Genomic DNA, 27,793 nt, shown 5'->3' on the forward strand with positions numbered 1-27,793 from the left:
TCACGTTTTAGGGGGGGGGGGATACAAGTACATTACAAATCAAAGTATCATTTTTATAATATCGTTCTTATAGGGTGTTGATACAAAAATAACTTTATGTTTTAAAGGGATATTATATCACCAAGTTGTTATTACCAAATGGGAACATACTTTTGACAAACTATAATGAGCATAGTATTCAAGTGATTCATACATTTTACATATACATCTCGACAAATGAAATGCTTTCAAAGGAAGTACAGTCTTTTATCATCGTAAATCTGTTTATATCTAGTAATGTGAGACAGCTTCACGTACGTTCGAGTATGCATTATTAAGTCCTGTATTATATACCATAATCCCTTGTAGGGGGAGCGTGATACTTGTGTATAGATCTATACGGGATTGACAATCCCACACCTAAGCTGTTAGCTACAGCTAGGCCGGCAGGCCTGGGGTGACAAATGTCATAACAGTTCCAACGCCTGAAGAACGTTGTTACAGGCCAACAATGTCGTTAGCATGGTTATAAAACTCACATAAAAGTATAAAAACAAGTTAGATTTACGAGATTCATATATGCATTTCGGTTTTTCCATTTTATCGTTAATACAAATTTTATCACTATTATTCAAGTATGGAAAACACAAACGCACTCCAACACGAGAAACTTGTCAAATCATTTATAGAAAATATTGGATTTTCTGAAAACCTCGTTCATCGGTTTACTATCAAAAAGGACATACTTTTTCAATACAAAACGCTTATGAACTCACCAACTTAATTGTTGACACTTTTTCGAAACCACTTGTATTTCTCAGGGAATCAGTAATACAGGTAACCACCAGCTTTTGGAGAAAGGAACACTAAGGATGTTTTCTTATGGAACATTTATCATCTCATTGTAATATTCTTTTGCCATTATGTATAACGCAACAACATACGTTTTCATTATATATGTGATGGTTGTGTTACTTTCTTTACAATATTCAATGGTTGTGATACTACGTGAAGTCATCCACCCCCGAATGTTTCCGCCATTCTGGTTTGGGGGTGTGACAGATTGGTATCAGAGCATTGTTTATTGTGAACTAAGTATATCGAACCACATACGATATACAAACTATAAATACAAAAGGGACCAAAAACCCTCTGATGAAACATTTTCATGAACAAAATACATTCTTTTAAAGATATACATTTTTACAAGCATGCATAAATCTCGTATCATAACAAGTTTTACTAAAAAGTATTACGGCAAGTTACGACACTACGATTGAGCCTCAGGGTATGTAATCATGTCGAGCATAAATATAGCCTGATCAACTATATTTATCCTGGATTTGACCAACGTACGTCGAGGAATGGTCGTAGTGGACAACAAGCCAAAAACTTACCAAATACAAAATTGTTCTAGTTTCACCAAGTCGAAATAGTATAGAAGTATTATTAAAAATAGTTGTACCATAAAAATTATAGTTAAAAATAATAAGTCGTTAAATAGAAATTTCTTTTCTTATAACGTTCTCATACATCTATCCTAGTACAGACAAATGGCCGGATTCCATTTACCAGGAGATCCCTACTACCCAAACCAAGGCAACGACGGTTGGATAGAAGAAGACCCGGAGGAAGACCCAGAGGAAATCGAAGAAGAGGTCGAGGAAGAATTCGAAGTCGAAGTTGGAGAGGAGTTCGAAGTCGACGAAGAGATCGTGGAGATTTCTAGCGGGACAGACTCCGAGCCAGAAGTGTACGACCCTCCCATCCCTCATCCTCCCGTAATCAGACCAGATCAACCGGGACCCATCCCCATCTGGGGAAGCCACCTCTACTACTGGAGCCGCCAGCAAGGTGTACGCCCTCCATTCGGCATGTGTCGGGATTTTTACAACGTCAGTGGGGGAGGCTCAGCAGATCGAGCACTTCCTGTCGTCGTGAATGCTATAGCTAACCAGAACTACCAGGCGGACCAACAAGCAGCCAGAGTTCGTGAAATCAATGCTGCTACCCAAGGTAACGCCGCTAACATCCGCCGTTTGGAAGGACTACATGAGAATACCCAAATCTACACGGGAACACTTCAGAACCAAATGATAGTGGCTCTGACAGAAATAAGAGGGATGAAGGAACAACAAGCAGATCTCGAGAGGCGACTGATGGGAGTCAAACGGTCGGATGCCGAGTCTAGCTCCAAACGCCGCAAGTAGAGCTTGTTCGATGCCCAACAATTTTGTTATAGATTAGGATCTCGGATAAAAGTTTTTTTTCCCTTATTTCCCTTTAGTATCTGCAATCGGAGACCTCTAGGAGGGTCAAATTTTTCCCGAACAAAATATGTAATGTAACACACCTCAAGTGTGACCTATATGAATGAATATGAAGTATTTCTTATTATATACCTCTCAAAAATTACGAGTTTTAAATTTCTATGCCTACCTTGAAACCATAAACTAAAGTCAAAACAAATTACAACTAACACACGATTGTCAAAACATTAGAAACTTATAGTATTCATTCTTATTTTTCTCTACCAGAACATGCCTCCTCGTAGAGCAACACGCAGAAACTCAACTTCAACACCACCCCCACCACCTCCTCCAATTATGGACACCGTTATGTTCCAGACTGCTGTAACTGCAGCAATGGCTCAAATGAGCAACAACGGATCGGGGGGAGGAACAAATAGTTTTACAAATGGCCAAGGTCAAAGCCGTTCAGGGGTATGCACTTACAAAGACTTCACCAACGGAAAACCTATTCCCTTTTACGGGACTGGGGGAGTATTGGCTCTATCTCAATGGATAGAGAAAACAGAAGCTGTATTCGAAATCTGTGCATGTCCTGAAGAAAGCAAAGTAAAGTTCGCCGCTTTTACTTTCTCTGAACGTGCCCTGACATGGTGGAACGGCCACGTCCAGACACTAACCCTGGTGGTGGCAAACTCCATGGGTTGGGAAAACCTGAAAAGAATGCTCCTTCGAGAATACTGCCCAAGAGGCGAGATTCAGAAGCTTGAACAGGAACTGTGGAACCTCTCGATGGTAGGATCGGACATAGCTGGTTACACCAACAGGTTCAGTGACTTAATAACACTTTGCCCAGGAATGTTAACCCTGGAGAGCCAAAAGGTTGAGAGATACATTTGGGGACTATCACCCCAACTTCGAGGAAGTGTGCTAGCTTCCAGACCCTTGACTTTCGCCAGCGCCAAGGAACTAGCGCAATCTCTTGTTGATCATGGTGTCTGTCAAGGAGTCACGGCGATTATGGCTGAACCAACCAAAGGGAACAGCAACAATGAAATCAATGCCAACAACAACAACAAGAAGAAATTTTGGAACAAAAGGAAGGGGCAAACTTCACAAGAACCTTCAAAGAAACAAATGGTTGCGGTTCATGCTGCTACTACCCCCACCACAACTCCTGCTACCTCTGCACCAACAAAACCATATGCAGGGATTCTGCCCAAGTGCAACTACCATCACCATGGTATTTGTCGCGAGATGCACTGCAAGAACTGTGACAGGAAAGGGCACACAACCCGTTTCTGTAAAGCACCGGCACGACCAATTACTCAGGTTTCTGGCACTGGGGTAAGCCGGGCGTGTTATGGGTGCGGAGAGACTGGACACTTCAGGAGGGATTGTCCCAAGGAAAGGAATATTGGCGGTGTAGGGAGAGTGTTGGCAGTAGGATAGAATGAAGCAATAGCAGACCCGACGGTGGTTACGGGTACGTTCCTACTCAACAACACTTATGCATGCATACTTTTTGACTGCGGTGCGGAGAGAAGTTTTGTGAGTCATAAATTCAAACACCTACTTAATCAAAAACCCCAACCACTCAGTAAAATATTCACTGTAGAAATGGCAAACGGTAAAACAGAACACGCAAACGATTTATACATAGGGTGCACACTAAATTTAAACGAGCGCTTGTTTCAAGTCGATCTTATGCCCATTTCCATAAGAAGTTTCGATGTCATCATCGGTATGGACTGGTTGAGCCTTCACCATGCCGATATCCTTTGCCACGAAAGGGCTGTTCGCTTAAATCTGCCAAACGGCGAAACTCTTGTCATTTATGGCAACAAACCTAGTTCAAGTTTACAAATTATTTCCTGTATTAAAGCACAAAAATATCTTCGTAAGGAATACCATGCCTTTCTAGCCCACGTAGTAGACAAGAAACGAGAATCGAAAAACATTAAAGATATTCCGGAAGTCTGCAACTTCCCGGATATTTTCCCAGAAGATCTTCCAGGAATCCCACCCGAACGTCAAGTTGAGTTCAGAATCGACTTAATCCCCGGAGCTACCCCTGTAGCAAAGTCACCGTACCGTTTAGCCCCAGCCGAGATGCAGGAACTATCCAGTCAATTAAACGAGCTGCTGAGCAAGGGATTCATCAGACCGAGCTTCTCACCATGGGGAGCGCCAGTCCTGTTCGTGAAAAAGAAGGACGGATCCTTTCGCATGTGCATCGATTATCGGGAACTAAACAAACTCACGATCAAGAACCGATATCCCTTACCGCGCATAGACGATCTATTCGACCAACTGCAGGGAGCAAGCTACTTCTCAAAGATCGATCTAAGGTCTGGTTATCACCAACTGCGAGTACTGGAAGGAGACATCCCCAAAACGGCTTTCCGGACACGTTATGGTCACTACGAATTTGTGGTAATGCCCTTCGGATTGACGAATGCTCCAGCAGTGTTCATGGACTTGATGAACCGAGTATGTCGTCCCTTCCTAAACAAGTTCGTGATCGTGTTCATAGATGATATACTCATCTATTCAAGAAGCCAGGAAGAACACAGCAAACATCTCCGCCAAGTACTGGAAACATTAAGGGCAGAGAAACTTTACGCAAAATTTTCCAAATGTGAATTTTGGATTCGGGAAGTGGATTTCCTAGGACATGTTGTAAGCAAAGAAGGAATACACGTGGACCCCTCCAAGATAAAGGCAATAGATAGTTGGACTACTCCAAGAACCCCTACAGAAATCCAGCAATTTTTGGGACTCGCCGGTTATTACCGAAGATTCATACCGAACTTTTCAAAGATTGCCAAGCCACTTACCACCCTAACCCAGAAGAATGTGACCTTCGACTGGGGAGAAAAACAAGACAGTGCATTTCAGACACTAAAGCGAGCCTTATGTAGTGCGCCCATCCTAACCTTGCCAGAAGGAACGGAGGACTTCGTGGTCTATTGTGATGCATCAAACCAAGGACTTGGGTGTGTCTTAATGCAAAGAGGGAAGGTCATCGCCTACGCCTCAAGGCAACTAAAGACGCACGAAGTAAACTACACAACGCACGATCTTGAGCTAGGAGCAGTCGTCTTCGCTCTGAAGATATGGAGACACTATCTCTACGGCACAAAATGTACCATCTTCACCGATCATAAAAGCCTCCAACATATCCTCAATCAGAAGGAACTCAACATGAGACAAAGACGATGGGTAGAACTACTAAGTGATTACGAGTGCGAAATTCGATATCACCCCGGAAAGGCTAATGTAGTGGCTGATGCACTCAGTCGGAAGGAATACTCAGGCCGCCAGGTGAAGTCCCTAACTATGACTATCCAATCAAACCTGTTCACACAAATCAAGGAAGCCCAAATAGAAGCCTTGAAATCCGAAAATGTGACAGGAGAAGCCCTAAGGGGAATGGATAAAAACCTTGAGACTAAGAGCAATGGAATTCGTTATTTCATGGATCGAATTTGGATACCGAAGTTTGGTGGATTCAGAGAAATCGTTATGGACGAAGCCCATAAAACACGATACTCCATACATCCCGGCTCCGATAAGATGTATCTCGATCTCAAGAAGTTGTACTGGTGGCAAAACATGAAAGCCGAAATTGCTACCTACGTGAGCAAATGCCTAACATGTGCCAAAGTCAAGGTGGAATACCAGAAGCCCTCGGGTTTATTACAACAACCAGAAATACCCGAATGGAAGTGGGAGCGGATAACCATGGATTTCATAACAAAGTTACCCAAGACAACAAGCGGACTTGACACCATTTGGGTAATTGTCGACAGGTTAACTAAGTCAGCACATTTCCTACCGATTAAAGAGACGGATAAATTGGAGAAGTTAACAAGGACATACCTCAGAGAAATTGTACGACTGCATGGTGTGCCCATATCCATTATCTCGGACCGAGATAGTAGATTCACCTCAAGGTTCTGGCAGTCGCTACAAAAAGCTTTGGGGACAAGACTAGACATGAGTACCGCTTATCACCCACAAACCGACGGCCAGAGCGAGAGAACTATACAAACCCTAGAAGACATGCTGAGAGCTTGCGTAATCGATTTTGGCAAAGCATGGGACACACATCTACCATTGGTCGAGTTCTCTTACAACAATAGCTACCACACCAGTATCAAGGCTGCCCCGTTCGAAGCCCTCTATGGACGCAAATGCAGGTCACCTTTGTGCTGGGCCGAAGTGGGGGACACACAACTAGCAAAAGGACAAGCAACTGACAACACGCTCACGGGACAAGAAATCATAAGGGAAACTACGGAGAAGATTGTTCAAATCCGAGAACGTCTAAAAGCATCAAGAGATAGACAAAAGAGTTACGCAGATAAGAGACGCAAACCCTTGGAATTCCAAGTTGGAGACCGTGTCCTACTCAAAGTCTCACCTTGGAAAGGTTTAATACGCTTCGGAAAATGTGGGAAACTGAACCCTAGATATATCGGACCATTCGAGATCATTGCCAGGATCGGTCCAGTGGCCTACAAACTTAGCCTACCTCAGGAGCTCCACAACGTGCACCCTACCTTTCACGTATCGAATCTGAAGAAGTGCTTATCCGATGAGACCCTTGTCGTCCCTCTAGACGAAATTGCAATAAATGAAAACCTTCAATTTGTGGAGGAAACAGTAGAGATCATGGATCGGGAAATCAAAAGGACTAAACAAAGCCGCATACCCATTGTAAAGGTCCGCTGGAATGCCAAGCGGGGACCTGAATACACCTGGGAACGCGAGGATCAGATGAAACAAAAGTACCCGCATCTTTTTCCAAAGCTGTAAACACTATCTTAGAGTAAATTTCGGGACGAAATTCCCTTAACAGGGGGATGATGTGACAACCCTATATTTTTCCAAAAACATTGTAACGCTCGAAAGCTAAGTACAACGAAATTAACCTCGAAAATAAAGTGTTCAAGTATCTAAGTTGGGATGCATCGAATATTAGATATCATGCCAAGGTTTCCAAAAACATAAAGAACGCTCAAAACCGGGTTATATTGAAGAAATTATAACCACTCGTATATTTACGACGCGACGTTAAAACATTATTTGACGTAAAAAGTAGAATCTCAATAAAATGCATTTTAAGCCTTAAGTATCTAAACAAAAGTCGTAGATCTCGTTGAAAGGTGAACGTGCATAAAAAGATCGCCCAAATTGGACCTCGTATGAAGAAGTTACGAATTTTCAAAGTTTCGTAACGGTAGTAGAGGGCTAAAAACTCGGATTGAAGATCGAGTGTTATTTAGCTAACGCAACCTAAACGAAAGTTGAAGATCTCCTCAGTAGTAATAACACAATAAAAAGACAAACGAAAACCGACGTCGAATAAAGAACCTATGAATTTTTAACGAACTTTAGGTGGCCCGGCCTATTAAAAATATATCATAAAAAAAATAAAGTCAAAACTAGCCGACGAAGTCTAAATGAAAGTTGTAGAGCATAATCTCACCTACGCGTGGATATAAAGAACGCGAAAAACGGAAGCAGGGATTACGCCCCGCGTACTCTGGGAGTACGCCCCGCGTACTAGACCCAGCGTCGAGTCCCATCGTCCCGCCCAAGCTACGTTTAGCTAGACCCGAGTCGTAAGCCATGACGCCATTCTACGCCCCGCGTAACCAAGAACGCCCCGCGTACCGAGTTCGCCCAGCGTACTCCGGAAGTACGCACCGCGTACGAGGGTTTCCAGCCCTATAAATAGAAGGCATGAGCTTGAGTCTTTGCACACCTTTCTCAATTCTTCAGTCACTCTTACACCCTTCCAAGCACCAGAGACCATTCCCTCACCTCGGTTTCCGCACTCGAGCCCCGACGAAAGATTTACGCTGCAGAGATCCCCGAAGAGCCCGACGACGCAACCATCTGCGGACGAAGTTCTGCTCAACCCTAGCCTCTCTCTTCGAAACGGGTGAGTTCATACCCCTACTTTTCAATTCTTTTCACGTTTTAGGGGGGGGGGGATACAAGTACATTACAAATCAAAGTATCATTTTTATAATATCGTTCTTATAGGGTGTTGATACAAAAATAACTTTATGTTTTAAAGGGATATTATATCACCAAGTTGTTATTACCAAATGGGAACATACTTTTGACAAACTATAATGAGCATAGTATTCAAGTGATTCATACATTTTACATATACATCTCGACAAATGAAATGCTTTCAAAGGAAGTACAGTCTTTTATCATCGTAAATCTGTTTATATCTAGTAATGTGAGACAGCTTCACGTACGTTCGAGTATGCATTATTAAGTCCTGTATTATATACCATAATCCCTTGTAGGGGGAGCGTGATACTTGTGTATAGATCTATACGGGATTGACAATCCCACACCTAAGCTGTTAGCTACAGCTAGGCCGGCAGGCCTGGGGTGACAAATGTCATAACAGTTCCAACGCCTGAAGAACGTTGTTACAGGCCAACAATGTCGTTAGCATGGTTATAAAACTCACATAAAAGTATAAAAACAAGTTAGATTTACGAGATTCATATATGCATTTCGGTTTTTCCATTTTATCGTTAATACAAATTTTATCACTATTATTCAAGTATGGAAAACACAAACGCACTCCAACACGGGAAACTTGTCAAATCATTTATAGAAAATATTGGATTTTCTGAAAACCTCGTTCATCGGTTTACTATCAAAAAGGACATACTTTTTCAATACAAAACGCTTATGAACTCACCAACTTAATTGTTGACACTTTTTCGAAACCACTTGTATTTTCTCAGGGAATCAGTAATACAGGTAATCACCAGCTTTTGGAGAAAGGAACACTAAGGATGTTTTATTATGGAACATTTATCATCTCATTGTAATATTCTTTTGCCATTATGTATAACGCAACAACATACGTTTTCATTATATATGTGATGGTTGTGTTACTTTCTTTACAATATTCAATGGTTGTGATACTACATGAAGTCATCCACCCCCGAATGTTTCCGCCATTCTGGTTTGGGGGTGTGACAAATAATATTGTGAAATACTATGTGAATTTGAGTATTGAATTCTAATAGATAGTTTTTACTAGAAATGAAGTAAAACTATGCTTAGAATCACTCGGAAAATATTGGAAGTCTTATGAGATTCCAATTAAAAGCCAAATAGTGAAATTTAGCGAAAATATAAAATTTGAAATAAGTAAAATTTTATTATTTAAAGTTGTAGGTAATCTCGTTAGAAACTTGTAGGCGAAAACCTCGTCGAAATCCGAGTTATAACGAAGAAGTTATGACCAATCGAAGATCCGCGACAAAACCAGCACGGTGCCAAATGACGTAAAATGTGAGTTTTTAATAAAATTCTTTTTAGCCTTAGTAATCTAAATGAAATTCGTAGTATTCGTTAAACCGAGAAGTTCGATAGAAAGAACGTCAAAATCAGACTTCGTATGATGAAGTTATGATTTTTCTAAGTTTCAGCTTAGTAGTAGACAGCTAAAAACTCGAATTTTAGATCGAGTGATTTTTAGCCAATACAACCTAAACGAGAATCGAAGGTCTTGTCAATAGTAGAACAACGGTAAAAAGTCTGACGAAAACGGATCTCGGATGAAGAAGTTATGAATTTTTAACGGATTTTCCTGTCCCGGCCTGTTAAAAATAATAATATTAAAAATAAATTCAAAATTAGCCGACGAAGTCTAAACAAAAGTTGTAGAATATATTCCTGCCTACGCGTGCATATAAATAACGTCAAAAACGGAGCCCGTATGCGAAAGTTATGGATTTTAGAAGTTTGGGGCACATTTTCCGAGAATGTTCGCATGAATAGTACCGGCCACGTCACCTTGCACGAAGCAGCTGCGTCACCGAGACGTGCCGCGTCCGAGGTGCGACGCGTGTTGCATTTGAGCCTCGCTGTTGTTCCACCTGCCTCCTTGCGTGTCCGAAGCTCGCACCTGCCACCTGCTGCCTTCGCTTGTGCGACACGTGTCACATTCGAGCCCCTCACTGGCACCGCCTCTTCTTGGCCGGCCTTCGGACCTCACCCCTATAAATAGGAGACCTCCGAGATTTCTCAGGTAATTTTGAGAAATTGCCCTTTTTCACCCCTAATTCCATATTTTCACTATTTTGACATCCCCCGAAGCCCTGGTGTCATTTCTAACACCCGAAACATGCCCCGAAGTGCCCATGAAGCCCGGAAAATTTTTCTTTTCGGTTTTGAAGCCCAACCCTCGCAGGGCTCGGTTTTCAATAAATCTCCCGGTTTTTATCAAAGAAAGCTATATTATTATAACAAAGTGCTGCACAAATTATTATTTTGACCCCCGGTTAATTCAAGGTGAGTTCAATATATAGGAACTATTGTATGTTATGTGGTATATGTTATATGTGCTTTTTAGTGTTATTATTCCGGGTTATTTTCCCTTAATATTCTGGTATTGACTTTGAGTCTTTGGCCATGTAGAGCAAGTCTCGTATTGGTAATATACCTTTGATCATGTAGAGCATGTCTTGTAATATGTTTGGTATTGACTTTGTGCCTTTGACCATGTAAAGTATGACTCGTATAACTTTTGATATTGATAATGGGCTAGGTAGGGCTAAAAGCCTGTATATGTTAGCAAAATGATATTCAGAAATTTGTATATCTTCTACGCCATTTGGGCCGAACTTTATTGATGTATATCTAGCATTGAAAAGTATATCTTTGAATAAAGTCTTTGATTGATATTAACGCCTGTCACATGATTCACATATGCCTTTGTTGTTCCTTGTTTCTCTTTGCTTCTGCCATATTGAAGTATATATATGGCATAACGTTATATTGTATCTATTATTTAACTCACTAAGCGTCACCGCTTACCCTCTAAATGTTTATACAAATTTGCAGGAGATAAGTAACCAGATAGTCATATACTGTCGGAAGGTTTAGAATAGTTGTAATATTAGTTTTGTATTTAGGGATCATGTATGTAAAAAAATGTATAAATTACAATATCCTGGGTAGTTATGTAATATATAACACTTTGTAATAGTCGGTGTGTATCCAATAGTTTGTAACCTCTTTATCAATGTAAAATATTATTTTTATGTATATGCAAGTAGCATGTTTTTGAGTAACTATATTGTTAAGTATGAGAGTTTGGGTCTTTTAGAAATACGAAAGTTAGGGTCTTTCATACACGGTTCGAGCCTCAAAGGTGACACATGTCGAAACAAACTTGAATCTTCAATTCTTCCATGATTCTTCAATTTGGGCTTTAGGATGTGAGACCATACAAACCGAGCATCAATGAATGATCACGAGCTTCTCAAACTCTAAATTGATCACCCTAAAGTTGAGCATACAAACACACACCCCAAAAATCTTCAATAATTCCAAACCCATTTCGAAAATAAATCATTTCCGAACTTCCAAATGTGTCATTTCGTAAGCTTCAAAACTTCAAGATTACTTTGGTCTTCAAATCCGCGTAATATGAAAAATTCAACTTCGAATTTCCATATAAATTTCTCCGCATTTTTATAATCGAAATTTGATTATAAAACCTTCAAGAAAAGAGAACGTGCTCTATTCGGATTTTTTCGTGTCAAAACTCCCCCTTAAACATGTGGCATATACTTTGTGTTTTAATCCGGAAAACCCAAAAAATATTGAATTTTTAGTTTCGTTCACGGATCGCCTTTGACAAAATTTCTCAAAAATAGATAGAAATTGTCAATTTCAAAATTCTGCAGTGACCCGGTGCGCCCAAAACAGCAAAATATGCAAAAATCCCCCCCCCCCCCCCCTTTCCAAAGTTGGGGGGAAAGCATCAATTTGCACAAACTGCAGGGACAAGAACTGAACATTCTTCAATTTCTCAAAAAATTAGTCCAATTTCGAATTTGGGTACGAACAACCAAACATTCGAAACATTAGGGAATAGTTTCAAAAATTCTGCCCTTTGTTCTCCAAATAATACAAAGATTACCCCAAACATACGAAGCCTCAAACAATTTTCGAAGTTGGGTGAAAAGTGTCAAACATCCGAAACTTCAGTTGATTTTCGAATTGCCAAAAATTCGAAGGTTCAGGGACGGAATTCAAAAATTTCCTTTTCTTCTTCCCTTCGTAGAACTATACCCTTCGTATGAATCTCAACAACCCCTTCGTACAAATCATCTGCCCATTTGCTCTCTTCCCTTCATTCAATCAGAGCAACAAATCCATACTCATGTTAGCGAAAGCGAAAACTAACGAAGCCTCACTTATGAACAGTAACCACTTCGACTGATTCACAAACACCAAAAAATTCCTTCATTTCTTATCTTTTAAACCCAATCAGTGTGTTCGAACTCCAATCCATTTAGAAATCTTAATCAACATAGTCTTTGATCATTCAATCCTTCGCACATGAAACCCAAATAAATCATCTAGTTTTCCGACTTTGCCTTTCATTCATCAAATTCATCAAAACCAACAACAACATCAAAATTGATTTTAAGTTTCTGTAGCAACATCACACCCAAATTATCAAAACCAAAAATTCTTTGTTCCCAGATTGATTGCTTCGTACATTCATCGAACAACTTTGACTGATATCACACCAACAATTGAATCATAGATACGAATATCACAAAATAAACCTTCGTACATCACACTTCGTTCCAATCCAAGGTTTCAAACATACGATATCTAATATCGATTTTCCGATCGTGATTATCGTTCGACCCCAAATCAGTTATCCCATCCATCGTCATAACCAAATTTTCGATTTCAATAAACACGATCAACCGTCAGTCTCAACAAGATCATCATTCTCAAGGTATCTTCTTTTATCATCGATGAACAAAAATTGATTTTGACTTTTCTTAAAGTTTGACCTTTCGATTTCATAAGGCAAGAAATATCAAATTCACACGTCTATCACCATTTTTCGGATCAAATAAAGTATTTTCAACTTGTTTTCCATAACATTCAAGTATTTTGATCTCCGATTTCACCAAAATCAAAAGATTTGATTGGCGGTAACTTGATCCTTACCGATTTTGAGATGAGATTCATCAAATCAAAAGCGATTCACAAGTTTATAACCAATCTCTAATCATCGGTTATACAGGATCACTATATCGAGATCAGAACTCAATAATGCTTATAAAAGAAGAACCAAGAATATTCATTATGTTTTTCAACGATCAAACTTTTTCATCAATATGTCAATTGAATTTCGATGGAAAAAGAACTCAATCAATTATCAGTCGTTTTATTGGATAAAAAAAATAACATATGGGCCAAAAAAATACATGAACAGTGATGAAACATTATATTTGATATTGGGCTTTGAACCAAGATCATGAACAATAATTTGATTTTTGATTGGGCCTGTACATTTGAAGAATGAATAGTGAACAATGATCAAATATCGGTTTTGAGATTAAGAATTAGAATATGAATTTAATATTGATTTTGGTTAGAAATTGATCTGTAAAAAAAATAGATTGGATCTCCAATTAGGCTTGAAACAAATTCGATCCAATCCGAGACAAAACGATCAAAAATCATAAACGCAACGCACGATTCAATGAAATTAAGAGAGATCATAGAGAGAGACTCACCAAAAATTGCTTCAATTGTGAAAAAAGTTGCCAAATCGAGAATCGTTCTTCAAAAATCACCTTGATCTTGAAGACCCGCTCTGATACCAATTGTAGTGACAAAAGAACATGGTTTGGCATGCGGAATTAAAGTTTGCACAACGAACCTGGTGATTTTGGTGTTCAAGAGATGTATAGAATATGTATGGTGTTACAAAAAGGGATCTAGATCTAGTCTACATAAATAACACACACTTACACACTCACTTTTACATTTCTCAAGCACACCTCTACAAGTGGTGTGAACCCACCTTATATAAAGGTGTTTACATCTCTCTCTCTCTCTCTCTCTCTCTCTCTCTCTCTGTAATACTCATTAGTCATAAGGCTAATGCACCACATGCAAGTGGGTCTACAAAAGACAAACCATCTACAAAGTCATACATGAAGAACATTGCACCCCAAAAAGCTCTCAACCACTCACGTTACTCTTTAAATCATTCTAATAAAAATCTACCATATAGTATCATAAGTTGGTGTCATAAGAACCATATAGTATCATAAGTTAAAAAACTATTAAGTGGTAGTTGTTAATTAGATGCTAGTGAAAAGTTATGTAGGTTTAAATAGATATTATGAAATCATTATTATAAAGAAAATAGTCGTCTGCCCCTGCAAAGCGGCGGGCGGCGAATAGTTTTGGGCGAAAATTAATTCATTTCGTTGAATAGTTTCCTTTCAGCTATTAGATTAAACCATAAAAATAGTTAAGTATTAAACAGGCTACAAAATATTGATAATTCTTTCATTATTTCAATTAAACTATAACGCCCCATTTATGGTATGTAATTCAAAGAAAGTATTTTTCATTTCTGAAGGGGTACTCGACGAGTCTATAGCCCGACTCGTCGAGTAGAGATGGGATGATCACACACTTTGAGCTGGCTACTCGACGAGTCCATACACTGGACTCGGCGAGTCCGCCTGTTTGGATGAAGCCATAATTTTAAGGGTTTGCACCCTATTTAAACACACTTATGCGCCCCCAACTTCGCCTCTATCACTCTCATAACATTTCCCCTGTAAACCCTAGCCCCATTGTTGAGTTTGAGTGTGCTTGTGATAGCTTGTAAGCTTTAGGAAGGAAAGAAGGTCCATAGAAGGGAAAGAAGATCCAGGAGTTAGCATACATTTGTTCTTCATTCAGGTAATGAAGTTATGACCTTGTGCATTCCTCCATTATAACCTCCTTTATGCTTGATATGCCTTCTTTGGAGCCTTTTATGATTCAAAACTTGAGATATGGACTCTCCTTGGATGAAAACTTCGGATCTGGACTCTCATTGCATTCTAGAAGTGTAAAGTTTTAGTTATGGTCATGATTGAGGTCCCTCTTGAGCTTGGAACCCCATTAAGAGATTAAGGTTGGCATTTGAAGCCTTTAAAGTCATGAATGCACGTAAAGTTTGCAACTTTACGTGATAAGCATGCCCTAGAAGCTTGGATATGTGATTTGGAGCCGCTGCATGGCTCAAATCAGGTCTATATGGAAAAGGGGCTGACTAGACTCGATGAGTCGCAAGCTTGACTCGGCGAGTCATATGAAGATAGCCATGGGCTCGACGAGTTGGATGAACAACTCGGCGTGTCCGATGAAGATTGCCTTAGACTCGACGAGTTGTTCATACAACTCGGCGAGTCAGATGAGTTTTCCTGAGAAAAGTAGTGTTGGAGTGAAATAGCTTCATTCCTTCTTAGTTACACGTAAAGTTAGCAACTTTACGTGTCCAGATGGTTCCAGGGGCTCAGATCTACAAGTTAGATGCTCTGGAATGGTTTGGAATTCAATTGTATGGGGTCTGCACGACTGGACTCGACGAGTCGAGTCGTGAGTCCCCGTTTTTCTTCGACCTGTGAGTACAGGGTGAGTCAATGAGTGGGAAAGGGACTCGGTGAGTTAAAGTTAGAGTTAGTAAAGGAGGGACTCGACAAGTCTGTGCCCTGACCCGGGGAGTCCGGTCAACTGGAAGTTGACTTTGACCAGGGGTAAAATAGTCATCTTACCCTGAGGGTATTTTCAAGTAACTAATCTAGTGTTTTCGGGATTTGTAGCTAGACAGTTCCGGAGCAATGATCAGTCACTTTTAGAGTTAGCATCTCAGCAGCCAGTATTACGAGGTGAGTTTTCCTTCCAGTAGGAACGGGTCTACGGCCACAATGCCGACCCGTCTAGTTAGCAGTAGTTCCGGACTTTGGTCCGATGCAGTAGTTCAGTGTGCTTGATGTCTTTGTGATTCAAGCATGTCCCTTTGGTATGTGTTCCGGACTTCGGTCCGATGCAGTATGCAATATATGTGTTTATGCTAGTTGATGTGTTTATGCTATGCTATGTGACGCCCAGTGAGATTCCGGACTTCAGTCTGATGCAGGGGACAAGGTCCCAGTCAGTTCCGGATTTCGGTCCGATGCAATTAGTTCCGGACTTCGGTCCGATGCAGGGGACAAGGTCCCAGTCAGTTCTAGACTTCGGTCCGATGTAGAGGGCAAGGCCCTGGTTAGTTTCCGGACTTCGGTCCGATGCAGTTTCCGGATTTCGGTTCGATGCAGTGGGCAAGGCCTAATATGTGCTTTATATGTTATTGTATGGTATGTGGTAGTTTGGAGGAGCTCACTAAGCTCTGTGCTTACAATTTCAGTTTTGGTTTTAGGTACTTCCGCAAGCAAAAGGAAGAGCTCGGGATGATGACATTGCACACACCACAGTTTCAGCTTTTGTCCTAGGAGTTTATTTCAGATACTATGCTATGTTGATACAGTTCTTTTTTCATGACACATCTATTATAACTTTTGGGATCTATGACGTACGATTTCATGATATATTATAAATGGTTGATATCTTTAGAATTAATTAAACAAAATTTTTTGGGTCGTATTTTGGGTCATTTCATAAACGTTGATAAATAAATTTACCTGTTACTTCCTTATAAATTGAAATCTACAATCATACATGTTGTTTTTTTAGATCACAAATAGATAAAAGTCGATGCATAAAAATAATGTCATGTTTTGCAATAAACATCAAATACACGATATATATTGTAACAATTGTAAACTAATGAGTTCTTAGTTGTACCTTATTAAGCACATAAGACTTCTTTATACACTATGTTTGATGTGTAGATTGCATCATGATCGAACATTTTTTTCTAGCTTTACTAATACCTTTGTAATCATAAAAATAAAGTATAAATAGCATTGTAAACTAACATTTCGATCAATAAGGATAATGAACAATTTGTTCGCTCTAACTTCTCTCAGAAAAACCTCCACTTGGACGGTTGTTAAATTATACCATAAATGAGGGTTTGGTAGAAATAAAAAGTCATCAACGTCAGTGTTGCCATCCATGATTCTACAAAAAAATATTTAAAGCTAACTTTATTTTTGAGATATAATTACATTAGGTATCATGCACTCCAATAGTTATTTCATATATTACATTTTAAGTTTGAAAAACATGTCATTAGAATATTTAACATGAATGTGATAGGAATATTTAACATGTATGTGAGAATATTTTATATATATATATATATATATATATATATATATATATATATATATATATATATATATATATATATATATATTACTGATTGTAGAATTATTAATTGTATAATTAACAAACATATGTGTACGTGTTTGACCTCATTAGTTGTACACACATTGATTGCAAACAAACGTAGAGAAGCAACAATCAAACAAGAAACAACAAACAAATAAGCCGAAAGAAATAACATAAATCCAATACTCCAAAAAAGTAATACATAACTTGAATGTCTTGGGGAAATAGTTATTACAATCGATTTCAAACAAAAAAACATAAAAAAATAGGGCATGTTCTTTACATGGTTTAGCAAATTTAACACGGTTTACCTACATTAAAAATGGTAAATGTTGTCATTTAATTTTCAAAATAACTTGTTTTTTGAAAAAATTGTAAGGTTGTAACAATTCTTTAACTATTTTTGTTTTATAATCACATAAAGATAAATTCAAGTAAGTCAGTCAACAACAAAGCACATTGTTCTTAATTTAATAGATAATGTGATATTTTAGCCTTATAAAGAGAGACACAGGAAAAAGTGAAAAAAATCATAGAGATCACAAACACACACTCAATCAAATACACATACAAACAGTCAAAGACACATATCCACAACATCACAAACATATATAAAAGAAGTTTATTACTTCAGATGAAAGAAATAAAAAGAAAATAGTTTGCATGCACACTTCAAGTTATATCAAATGTAACATTAAGCTGAAACAATGTTCATTACTTGAGGATTAATAGCATGCAATGATGTAAAAAAACATAGGAAGTAGTTTTTTATTGGTAGAAAAGAAATTGTAGTAGGAAGATAAAGAAAATCGTGGTGGCCTTCTTTTCTTTTGTTCCGATCACTTTTTTTTCTTCAGTTCAGACGTTCTTTATACGCTTTACTGTTGAATATATAAGATGAAAATAGTCCATTATAGAGTTGAAACATACCAAAAATAATAAAATTAATATCATAACAAAAATATGCAAAATCATACCAAAAACAAGTCAATTAAAATCATAATTTCAAATAAATCTCAACATACTACAAATAAAATAAAATTTGACAACTAAAATCATAGATTATTTAATAAATCTTTATTGTAATTTTAGTATATATTAATTATAAAAATAAAATACGATTTTAATTATACTAAGAATTCAATAATCTTAAAAATAAAAAATGAGCTTCATATAAAAAGTCAATGAAAAATTATTTCTTTTTCAAATTATACCAAAATACAAAAAATGATTTATTTTATGATGAAAACAAAATTGTTTATAAAAGCAATATAGTAAAGAAAAAAAGCATATAGTATAATCAAGTATGGTTGTTTACCGATTCTCAGGAGGAAGATAACAGGAAGATAGACTAATAAGTTGTTATTGTCAAGAAGCCTGCAACATTCGTCCATGTCAGCAAATGCTAATGCATTCAAAACTTGAGTAACTCAAATCAACACTAGTCTCCTACAATTAATAACATGAAAAAAACAAATTAACTTACCAGATACAAAAATTTATAGAGTTCCATATTGAACTACTCCAGATTCAAAGTGGCATTGCAAACGGTTGACCCTTTACCATTTTCAAAATAATGGAAATGATAAATATTAAATAGCAATTGTGCATTTGTTTTATAAAAAGAAATTTTTTTTCCTTTTTGCTGGCTGCAAGAAGAAAACCAGCAAGAATATAGGCATATCTGACACAGTGGGTGCCAATTGGGCTTTACAAGCTTTGCATTGTGTCATAAATGGCCATGCTTGGACAATTGGAAAGTCAAACTCAAACTTAATTATCCAATATATGATTAGGTATATACCTGGGCTCAATACTTTTATGAATTTTCTTATGCAATTCAACACTTAGATTAGGTCTCAAAATTCCATAAGAATCTGTTTGTCGTTTTCATAGTTCTCCTAGCATTTTATCAAACAACTACAATGCGAGAAGAAATGGCATATTGTTAGTATCAAAAATTCAAAAACATATTTATTTAAATAATATATTAGTTCTTAAACCATCAGATAAGAGAAGTCATAATCATAAAATCAAAGTTCCAATTATAGAGAGTAGAAGGACATGCTTACATGATCAATATGAAGAACAAACAGGCGTCGGCGTCGGTTGGTTGTGGGGCAGCGATGGCCATTCACAATATAGAGAGGAGAAAGACATGCTTACATGCTTACCTGATCAATCAGAAGCTAATCGATGCTCAATAACTCACTCCAATAAAAAAGTTCGAGCACGGTGGCAGTCGATGGCCGTTCACGATTTTGGTGGTGGTTCGTTGATGGAAAATTACTGTTTCTTGAAGAGAGATTGTTGAGATGGTGGTCAGATGCGATGCTGGAGTGGGAGAAAAGAGGATGAGGGAAGGGACTACACCTCTCGGATTAGGGTTTAAGGGTACTGGATTGAAAGAAACTGTAAGGTTACATAGAAATGGGAGAATTGTTATTTTTGTTTAATTTTTTCAATTACTGAAACATATACATTGTAACGCCCCGAATTCTGGTATGTAATTTAATTAAAGTAATTTTCCATCTTAAGGGGGTACTTGACGAGTCAGAAGTTAGACTCGTCTAGTAGAGATGGGATTTGCACACGTTTTAAGTGGGCGACTCGACGAGTCCATTTCCTGGACTCGGCAAGTCTGTCAGTCTGGATGAAACCCTAATCTCAAGGGTTTGCTCCCTATTTAAACATCTTATGTGCCCCAGGACCGGCCTCCCTCACCTACAAAGAGTCCCATACAAAACCCTAACAACCATATTGGTCTAATACGCACAAAAAAAACCTTAGTGACCTAATACGGACAAACTGGAAACCTTATTACCCTCCTAAGTCATTATCCCTATTATTACACTAGTTTAGGTTTGATACTTATTTAACCTTATTAACCAACTTATAATCATTATTAGAAAGACACTAAAATTTATCGCTTTTAACTATTTACAAAATATTCTTTAGGTTGTTTAAGTTGAACTAAAATTTATATTTAAGTTGATCCTAGAAGGTTATATTTAAATTAGCAATTTAAGTATTTTATACATTTTTTTCAAAAGTTGTAGCTTTATAATGATAATGGTTTACATACAACAACATATTAGACCTAATAAATTAAGTATAATATGTTCTAAGTTAAAAACATAACTTTATAAGTAGAAGAAAATATATATTCTTTTAATATTGAAATTTAGGTTATATATGATTACACTTTAAGTTTTATATTTATTTAACCTTATTAACCAACTTATAATCATTATTAGAAAGAAATTGCAAAGTCATGAGAGTTTCAAATGAATGTGGTGAAAGGAAAAATGAATAGGAGTTTCAAATGAATGTGGTGAAAGGAAAAATGCTTCCTTTATAAGTATACTAGTCGAATGTTCGTGCGTTACGCAGAAGTATCTATATAGCTGAAATCTTTACAAATATATGGTTTTTTTTAATATAATAATAATATTGTTGTTAAATTTGATATAATAATTCGTATACTAAGTTGATATAATATATTGATTATTTTGAATTATATGATAATCTATACATCTATTAAAACTTCACAATTTCAATCTTTTGAATGACCTCTACCCGCAGGTTACTGATGAATAATATAAAATATAATATATGATTTAATGTTATTTATAGTTGTTGTTATTGTTAATTATTTTTTTAAAATTTATTTGCTTAACATTTTAATTTCTATCATTGTAATTATTTAAAATAACAAATAATTTTTTTTATTTATTTTAAAGGTAACAATATAATCATTTATATAGAGCTATTTTTAACTATTGTTATTGTAAGTTATTTTAAGCTAATTATTTGAAAACTTTTAACGATTATAAAAATATATTTAGAAAATATTTTAGTTAAATTGATATTACAATTTAGTTTTTGCATTTAGCACTATAATTTCACTTTTAACTATTCACAAAATATTCTTTGAGTTTTTTAAGTGGAACTAAAATTTATATTGAAGTTGACCTTATAATGTTATATTTAAGTTAACAATTTAAGTATTTTGTCCAAACTGTTCAAACGTTGTAACTTTAAATTGAGAATGATTTACATACAACAACATATTAAATCTAATAAATTAAGTATAATATATTAAAAATTAAAGACACAACTTTATAAGTAGAAGTAAAAATATTACTCCCTCTGTCCCATTTTTATTGTCTACCTTCCTATTTCTAGTTGTCCCAAAATTATTGTCATTGCTAAAAATAAATGTGCACTTTTGCAATTTTACCCTTTATTTGAGTCATCTATCATATCTTTAATATTCTAATTTTTGAGAAGAAAAATAAGAATAAATTAGAATATGTACTTTACGAAAACAAAAGATAAAGTGGCAATAAATTGGTGAGCTTCAATTCCAAAAGAGAAATATCTTTACGTTTTCATTACAACAAAATCAAAACACAGTGAAGTGTTTTTTACAAAAACTTTTGATAAGCAATTTTTTAATGGTTCAAAAACATTATAGCATCATCTATTAAACTCTGATCACACTCAATTTGGAATGGCAAGTTACCTTGTCGTTCTAACCTATTTTTACCAATATACGGTACATGATAGTTGTTGCCACCTTGAATCTTCATGATCTCTTTCATGCATGTTTGTAGAGTTAAAAAAACATTGTTAAGTTGTTGCGATTGCATTCTTTCAAAAGATGTTTGAACCGCATCAACCAATTCATCAATTGTACGCAAAGCCTCTTGTTCTTGAAGTGATTGTATTGCCCGAAAAAATCCAAGGTCTAACACATTCAAATCCAGGCTATTTGGGGGCTGAAAACAAAGTCGAATATCAAACCCATCTCGAGATGCCGCTTCAAGAAACTCGCTATCATTAACATCAACATGGGGCTTTGCGTTGTCTTGTTGAATAAATATGGGACCCGTATGACCTCGCGGCCATTTAGCTCTAATATCCGATAGAACTTTTTCTATCAACCATGACTTTGTTATCTCTTTGTTTACCGATAGAATAGGCTTTGTCTCCAATGTTCCCGCAACACGGTTTTTTCTTGAACGTTTAGTGGGTTCCAATGTTGTAAATGGATAGATACCTATTTTTCCCGAAAAAACTTCGTTGCCCGATGAATCAAATCTCGGTCTTGCTACCGCCGCTAGAAACATAACCTTTGTGATAAATTTTTTGCTTTTGCATGTTCTTAATGGTTCATCCTCACCGGGGACTAGATAGTAACGTTTTGATGGTTTTGACATGTAAAACCATTTCTCATCAATATGGACAACGTTAAACATATCATAGAATGTAGGAAGTGGACTAAATAATGATGACAACGTAATCTTTGATAAACAAAATTCTAACCTTGCTCTTTTATTCTCATGAGTTAGAGTCGGCTTGATGGCATTTGTATGCGGTCGAAGCACACCTTCCTTAATCCGTCTATGCATAGTTGATTTTGAAACATTTAAAGATTTTGCAAGAGATCGTATATTGGATCGACGACGTAACGAAATTTCTGAAACTTGATTCAAATTTATTTGTATCCTTTTCCGCCCGACAACCATTGACATGTTTGAAGATAAATCAACCGGTAATCCTTGGTCAACTTGATTTTTACCTTGACGCCAAATACGACTAACGGTCCGTTTAGAAACCGAGAATAGTGAAGCTACTTCACTTGCGGAACCTTTCTTTAATCGTCCATCCAAACTTTCTTGCAATAAGACTTGGAATATAGCTTGACGTTGTGCAATGGTAGTGTTTTTTTTAGTGAGTGGATTTGTGGAATGCTCCATATGAAATTTAAGTGTGAAATGAGAATAAACTTGAATATGGTGTATTAGGAACTGTTAGATGCAAATAAATACAGCCAAATTTATTGTTATGTACGTAGTTATGGCGGCATATTTGCCACCAAAAGAATATGAAATTTAAAAGGGATTGAAAAAAAGTTGACGATTAAAATTCTTATACGGAATAGTAAAAAATTTAGATCATTTTGACATTAAAACATGGCGGCACTTTTACCTCCATTTGTTTACCAAAAGAAAACAAAATTTTTAAAATAGGAATATTACTTTTGTTGAGTAAATATTTTACCGCAAAGCTTTTATTGTATATAGAGTAATTAAAAATCTAAAATTTTAAAAGAAAGTAATGTAAGATTTAAAAAAAAGGGTATAAATGTCATTTTACTGATTAAAGTAATCAGTAATTATTGTTTTCTTAAACTTTGTGTTTTTTATCTGTGGATAATAAAAATGGGACGGAGGGAGTATTTTAATATTGAAATTTAGTTTATTTATGATTACACTTTAGGTTTGATACTTATTTAACCTTATTAACCAACTTATAATAATTATTGGAAAGACACTACAATTTATCACTTTTAACTATTTACAAAATATTATTCAGGTTCAAGGTTCTAAAAAGCTAGCCATGGCTCCGCCATGGCACGCCATGACTCCAAGGCTTGCATGTGCCGCCAAGCTTTGCCAAAACGCCGCCTTGAGCCATATATGTGTATAAAAATGAATAATAGTAGAAAATACATATAAAAATATGAATTATATACAAAATTTCTGCCTTAAGTCACGCCTTACAAACGACGTGACTCGCCAAGGCTCAGAAAAGCTTGAGGCTTGACATTGCCGCCAAGTCACGCCTTACGTTATTTAGAACCTTGTTCAGGTTGTTTAAGTTGAACTAAAGCTTATATTTAAGTTGATCCTGTAAGGTTATATTTAAATTAACAATTTATGTATTTTATACAAATTCTTCAAAAGTTGTAGCTTTAAAATGATAATGGTTTAAATACAACATATTAGACCTAATAAATTAAGTATAATATGTTAAAAAGTTAAAAACATAACTTTATAAGTAGAAGAAAATATATTCTTTTAATACTGAAATTTAATTTATAAACGATTACACTTTACGTTTTATATTTATTTAAGCTTATTAACCAACTCATAATCATTATTAGAAAGAAATTGAAAAGTCACGGGAGTTTCAAATGAATGTGGTTAAATGAAAAATGAATGAGAGTTTCAAATGAATGTGGTGAAAGAAAAAATACTTCCTTTATAAGTATCATAGGCGAATACTCACGTGTTGCGCACAAACACCTATATAGTTGAAGTATTTAAGAATATATGTTTTTTTAAATATAACAATACCATTGTTGTTAAATTTGATATAATAATTTATATACTAAATTGATATAATATATTGATTATTTTGAATTATATGATAATATATACATCTATTATAACTGCATAATATCAATCGTTTGAATGACTTCTACCTACGAGTTACACATGAATAAAATTAAATATAATATTATCACCTATATATCATATTCTAGGCATATGCCCACGCGTTGCGCAGAGACACCTATATAGGAAGTTATTACAAATATATGGTTCTTTAAATATAACAATAACGTTGTTGTTAAATTTGATATAATAATTCATATATACTAAATTGATATAATATATTGATTATTTTGAATTATATGATAATATATGTACATTTATAGTTGTTGTTATTGTTAATTAATTGTTTAAAATTTAAAACATCAAAAATTGTTTTTTTATTTTAAAGGTAACAATATAATCATTTATATAAAGTTATTTTTAACTATTGTTATTGAAATTTATTTTAAGCTACTTATTTTAAAACTTTTAACAATTATAAAAATATCTTTAGGAAATATTTTAGTTAAATTGAGATTACAATTTAGTTTTTTGCATTTATCACTACAATTTATCACTTTTAACTATTACAAAATATTCTTTGGGTTTTTAAGTGGAACTTAAATTTATATTTAAGTTGACATTGTAATGTTATATTTAAATTAAAAATTTAAGTATTTTGTCCAAACTGTTCAAAAGTTGTAGCTTTAAACTAATAACGGTTTATATATAACAACATATTAAATCCAATAAATTAAGTATAATATGTTAAAAGTTAATGACATAACTTTATAAGTAGAAGTAAACATATTATTTTAAAATTGAAATTTAATATATTAATGATTACACTTTAGGTTTGATATTTATTTAACCTTATTAACCAACTTATAATAATTATTAGAAAGACACTACAATTAATCACTTTTAACTATTTACAAAATATTCTTGTGACAACCTGAAATTTATTCCGTCACTGTAACCCATTTCCGTTAAATAAAACTCGTTTTTTTATTTAATTTTCCGTTAACATTTTGGATTAGGTTAATTAAATTGAGACTTTTATTATGACTTCATAAGTGTCGAAACGAATTAGAAACACGTGAAACACCCTCGATATTTCTTTGAAAAGTTTCTAGTTTATGATCAAGTCGGGTTACGGCCATTTAATCGGGTACGACCATAAACTCCATTTAACGTCGGGATCAGGTAGATTCCCACCGGGCCGCACACTCAAACCCTATATAAGGGTGAGTGGACCTTCAATTAAGCTTTTTCCCCACTCTTACCACTCTCTCTTTACTCTCTCTCTGCAAGTCGATTTTGATCCAAAAACGCCCTTTTCGAGCTCCATAATCGTAAGTAATCCTTCTTAGCTTATTGTTTAGCTTGGTATACATGCAAATTCGTGTTTAAATCATTCAAAAGCCTCAAAATCATGTGTTTACGGTTGAGGAGCAACCCCAAAACCGTAAACACCCATAAGTGGGTTTTGAAGCCCCAAAACCCCTCCAAAATCCTTCTAGTGCTTAGCCATGACTTAGGGACTTGCATGAATGAGCTTAGAACACCAAAAACATGTCATATAGGGGGTAAACATGAGTTTACAGCCCATGAACATTCATGGATCGTAAACACCTTTTCATGGTGTTAAAATGCCTTTAAACACCTCCAAAAGCTTGTATTGATGTCTAGAACCTTGTATCCCTTCATTTGAGGCATAAAATCATGCAAGAATTGGCCAAGCATGAGTTTATGGCCACAAACTCATGTGTTTACGGCAGTAAACTTACCAAGAACAAAATTATAAACCGCAAACTCCCTAAATGGGTCAAATGGTGCCCTAACTTCCCTCCATGGCTTGTATAAAGGACTAGAAACATGTATGCTTCACCTAGAACCATCAAAGCATGAATTGAAGGGGCAAGTATGAGTTTACAACTGTAAACTCTATGTTTACAGCCGTGAACTCCCCTAAATGGTCCATTTGAAGCCTTAGTCACTTCATATGCCCTAGAAGTGAACCTAGCTTATTTCCCCAAGTGATATAAGACCTTTGAGCAACGAAAAACATCCCACCCATGAGTTTACGGCCGTAAACTCATGGGGATATGGTCTTTGGGCCGTAATCTCCCCTAAGGGTTACTCTTGAAGAGTAAACTCCGTAACTAGGCCCTATACTCCTTAGATGCAACCCATATCACTTCCAACACTTGAGATAAGGTGTTTTCTCGCATTGGAGTGTATTATCTTACTTAATTAGTGGTTCAATGTATAATTAGATACAATTATGTATCTCCTCATGTTACATAGGATCCTCGCGTGTGTTCAAGCCCTAAATTAACACCTAGAGTCCTACCCGGCACATCCTCGTCTAGTGAGTTCATACCCCTACACATTTTTCCATGTTTTAATGTTTTCACGGGGGGAATACAAGCAAAAGTACAAGGAAATCTTGTACTCAAACTTATTATTTCGTATGAAATGTTACATATTCAGTATGCTTTTAACACAGAAAACTGTATTACCAACCGTTTAACTTGCAGAGTTAGTTTTCAAACTAATTGTGAAACTCATTATAAAATGTTATATTTTATATTTCACAAAGGATTTCATGCCATTCATAGAACAGGATTTTCCATATTATTACTTGTAAATTCGTTATTCTTAAGATTGTAGACACGTCCTCGGTAACACTCCACGAAGATACGCGAGTGGAGGACCGACCCTGTAACCAGAATCTCCTTGAGGAAGAACGTGACTTGAGTGTATAGATCTATACGAGGCTGACTACCTCGCAACTTGCTGCTAGCTATAGTGGGACCGACAGGTCTACAGGTGACAAAAGTCATAAATGATACTGGCCCCGTTACGCGCCATATCTAGTTCATCGTATGGTTATGGAACTCGCAACTTAGATAATGGAGATTTACTTTTAGTAATAATGAACCTAGTGAACTAACCTCAAAGTAATAACTGTTTTGATTACTAGAGGGTATCAGTAATACCCTTAGGATTTAGTTCGCTACCTACCTATTAATTTTATATACGTGTTAAAACTAATGTACTTTTCGAGGATAACCAAGCTTTCAGGGACTAATGGTAGATACTTGTACACATCATTCCGGATCGATTACCAACCACCAACATTTAAGGAAAATAAGGGTTTTTCTTGGGATACCTTTACTTTTC

General features: G+C 36.1%; 1 protein-coding gene across 1 annotated transcript; it reads right to left on the reverse strand.

Annotated features, from left to right (window-relative positions):
• Positions 1–21,895: 21,895 nt before the first annotated feature.
• Positions 21,896–23,203, reverse strand: LOC145009687 (uncharacterized). The gene has a single exon (XM_078968331.1). It carries the CDS (start codon positions 23,201–23,203, stop codon positions 21,896–21,898), a length of 1,308 nt encoding a protein of 435 aa, XP_078824457.1.
• Between the last annotated feature and the right edge of the window lie 4,590 nt (positions 23,204–27,793).

This window comes from Lactuca saligna, chromosome 1 (assembly GCF_052625555.1).
Source record: "Lactuca saligna cultivar CGN05327 chromosome 1, ASM5262555v1, whole genome shotgun sequence".
Taxonomy (NCBI): domain Eukaryota; kingdom Viridiplantae; phylum Streptophyta; class Magnoliopsida; order Asterales; family Asteraceae; genus Lactuca; species Lactuca saligna.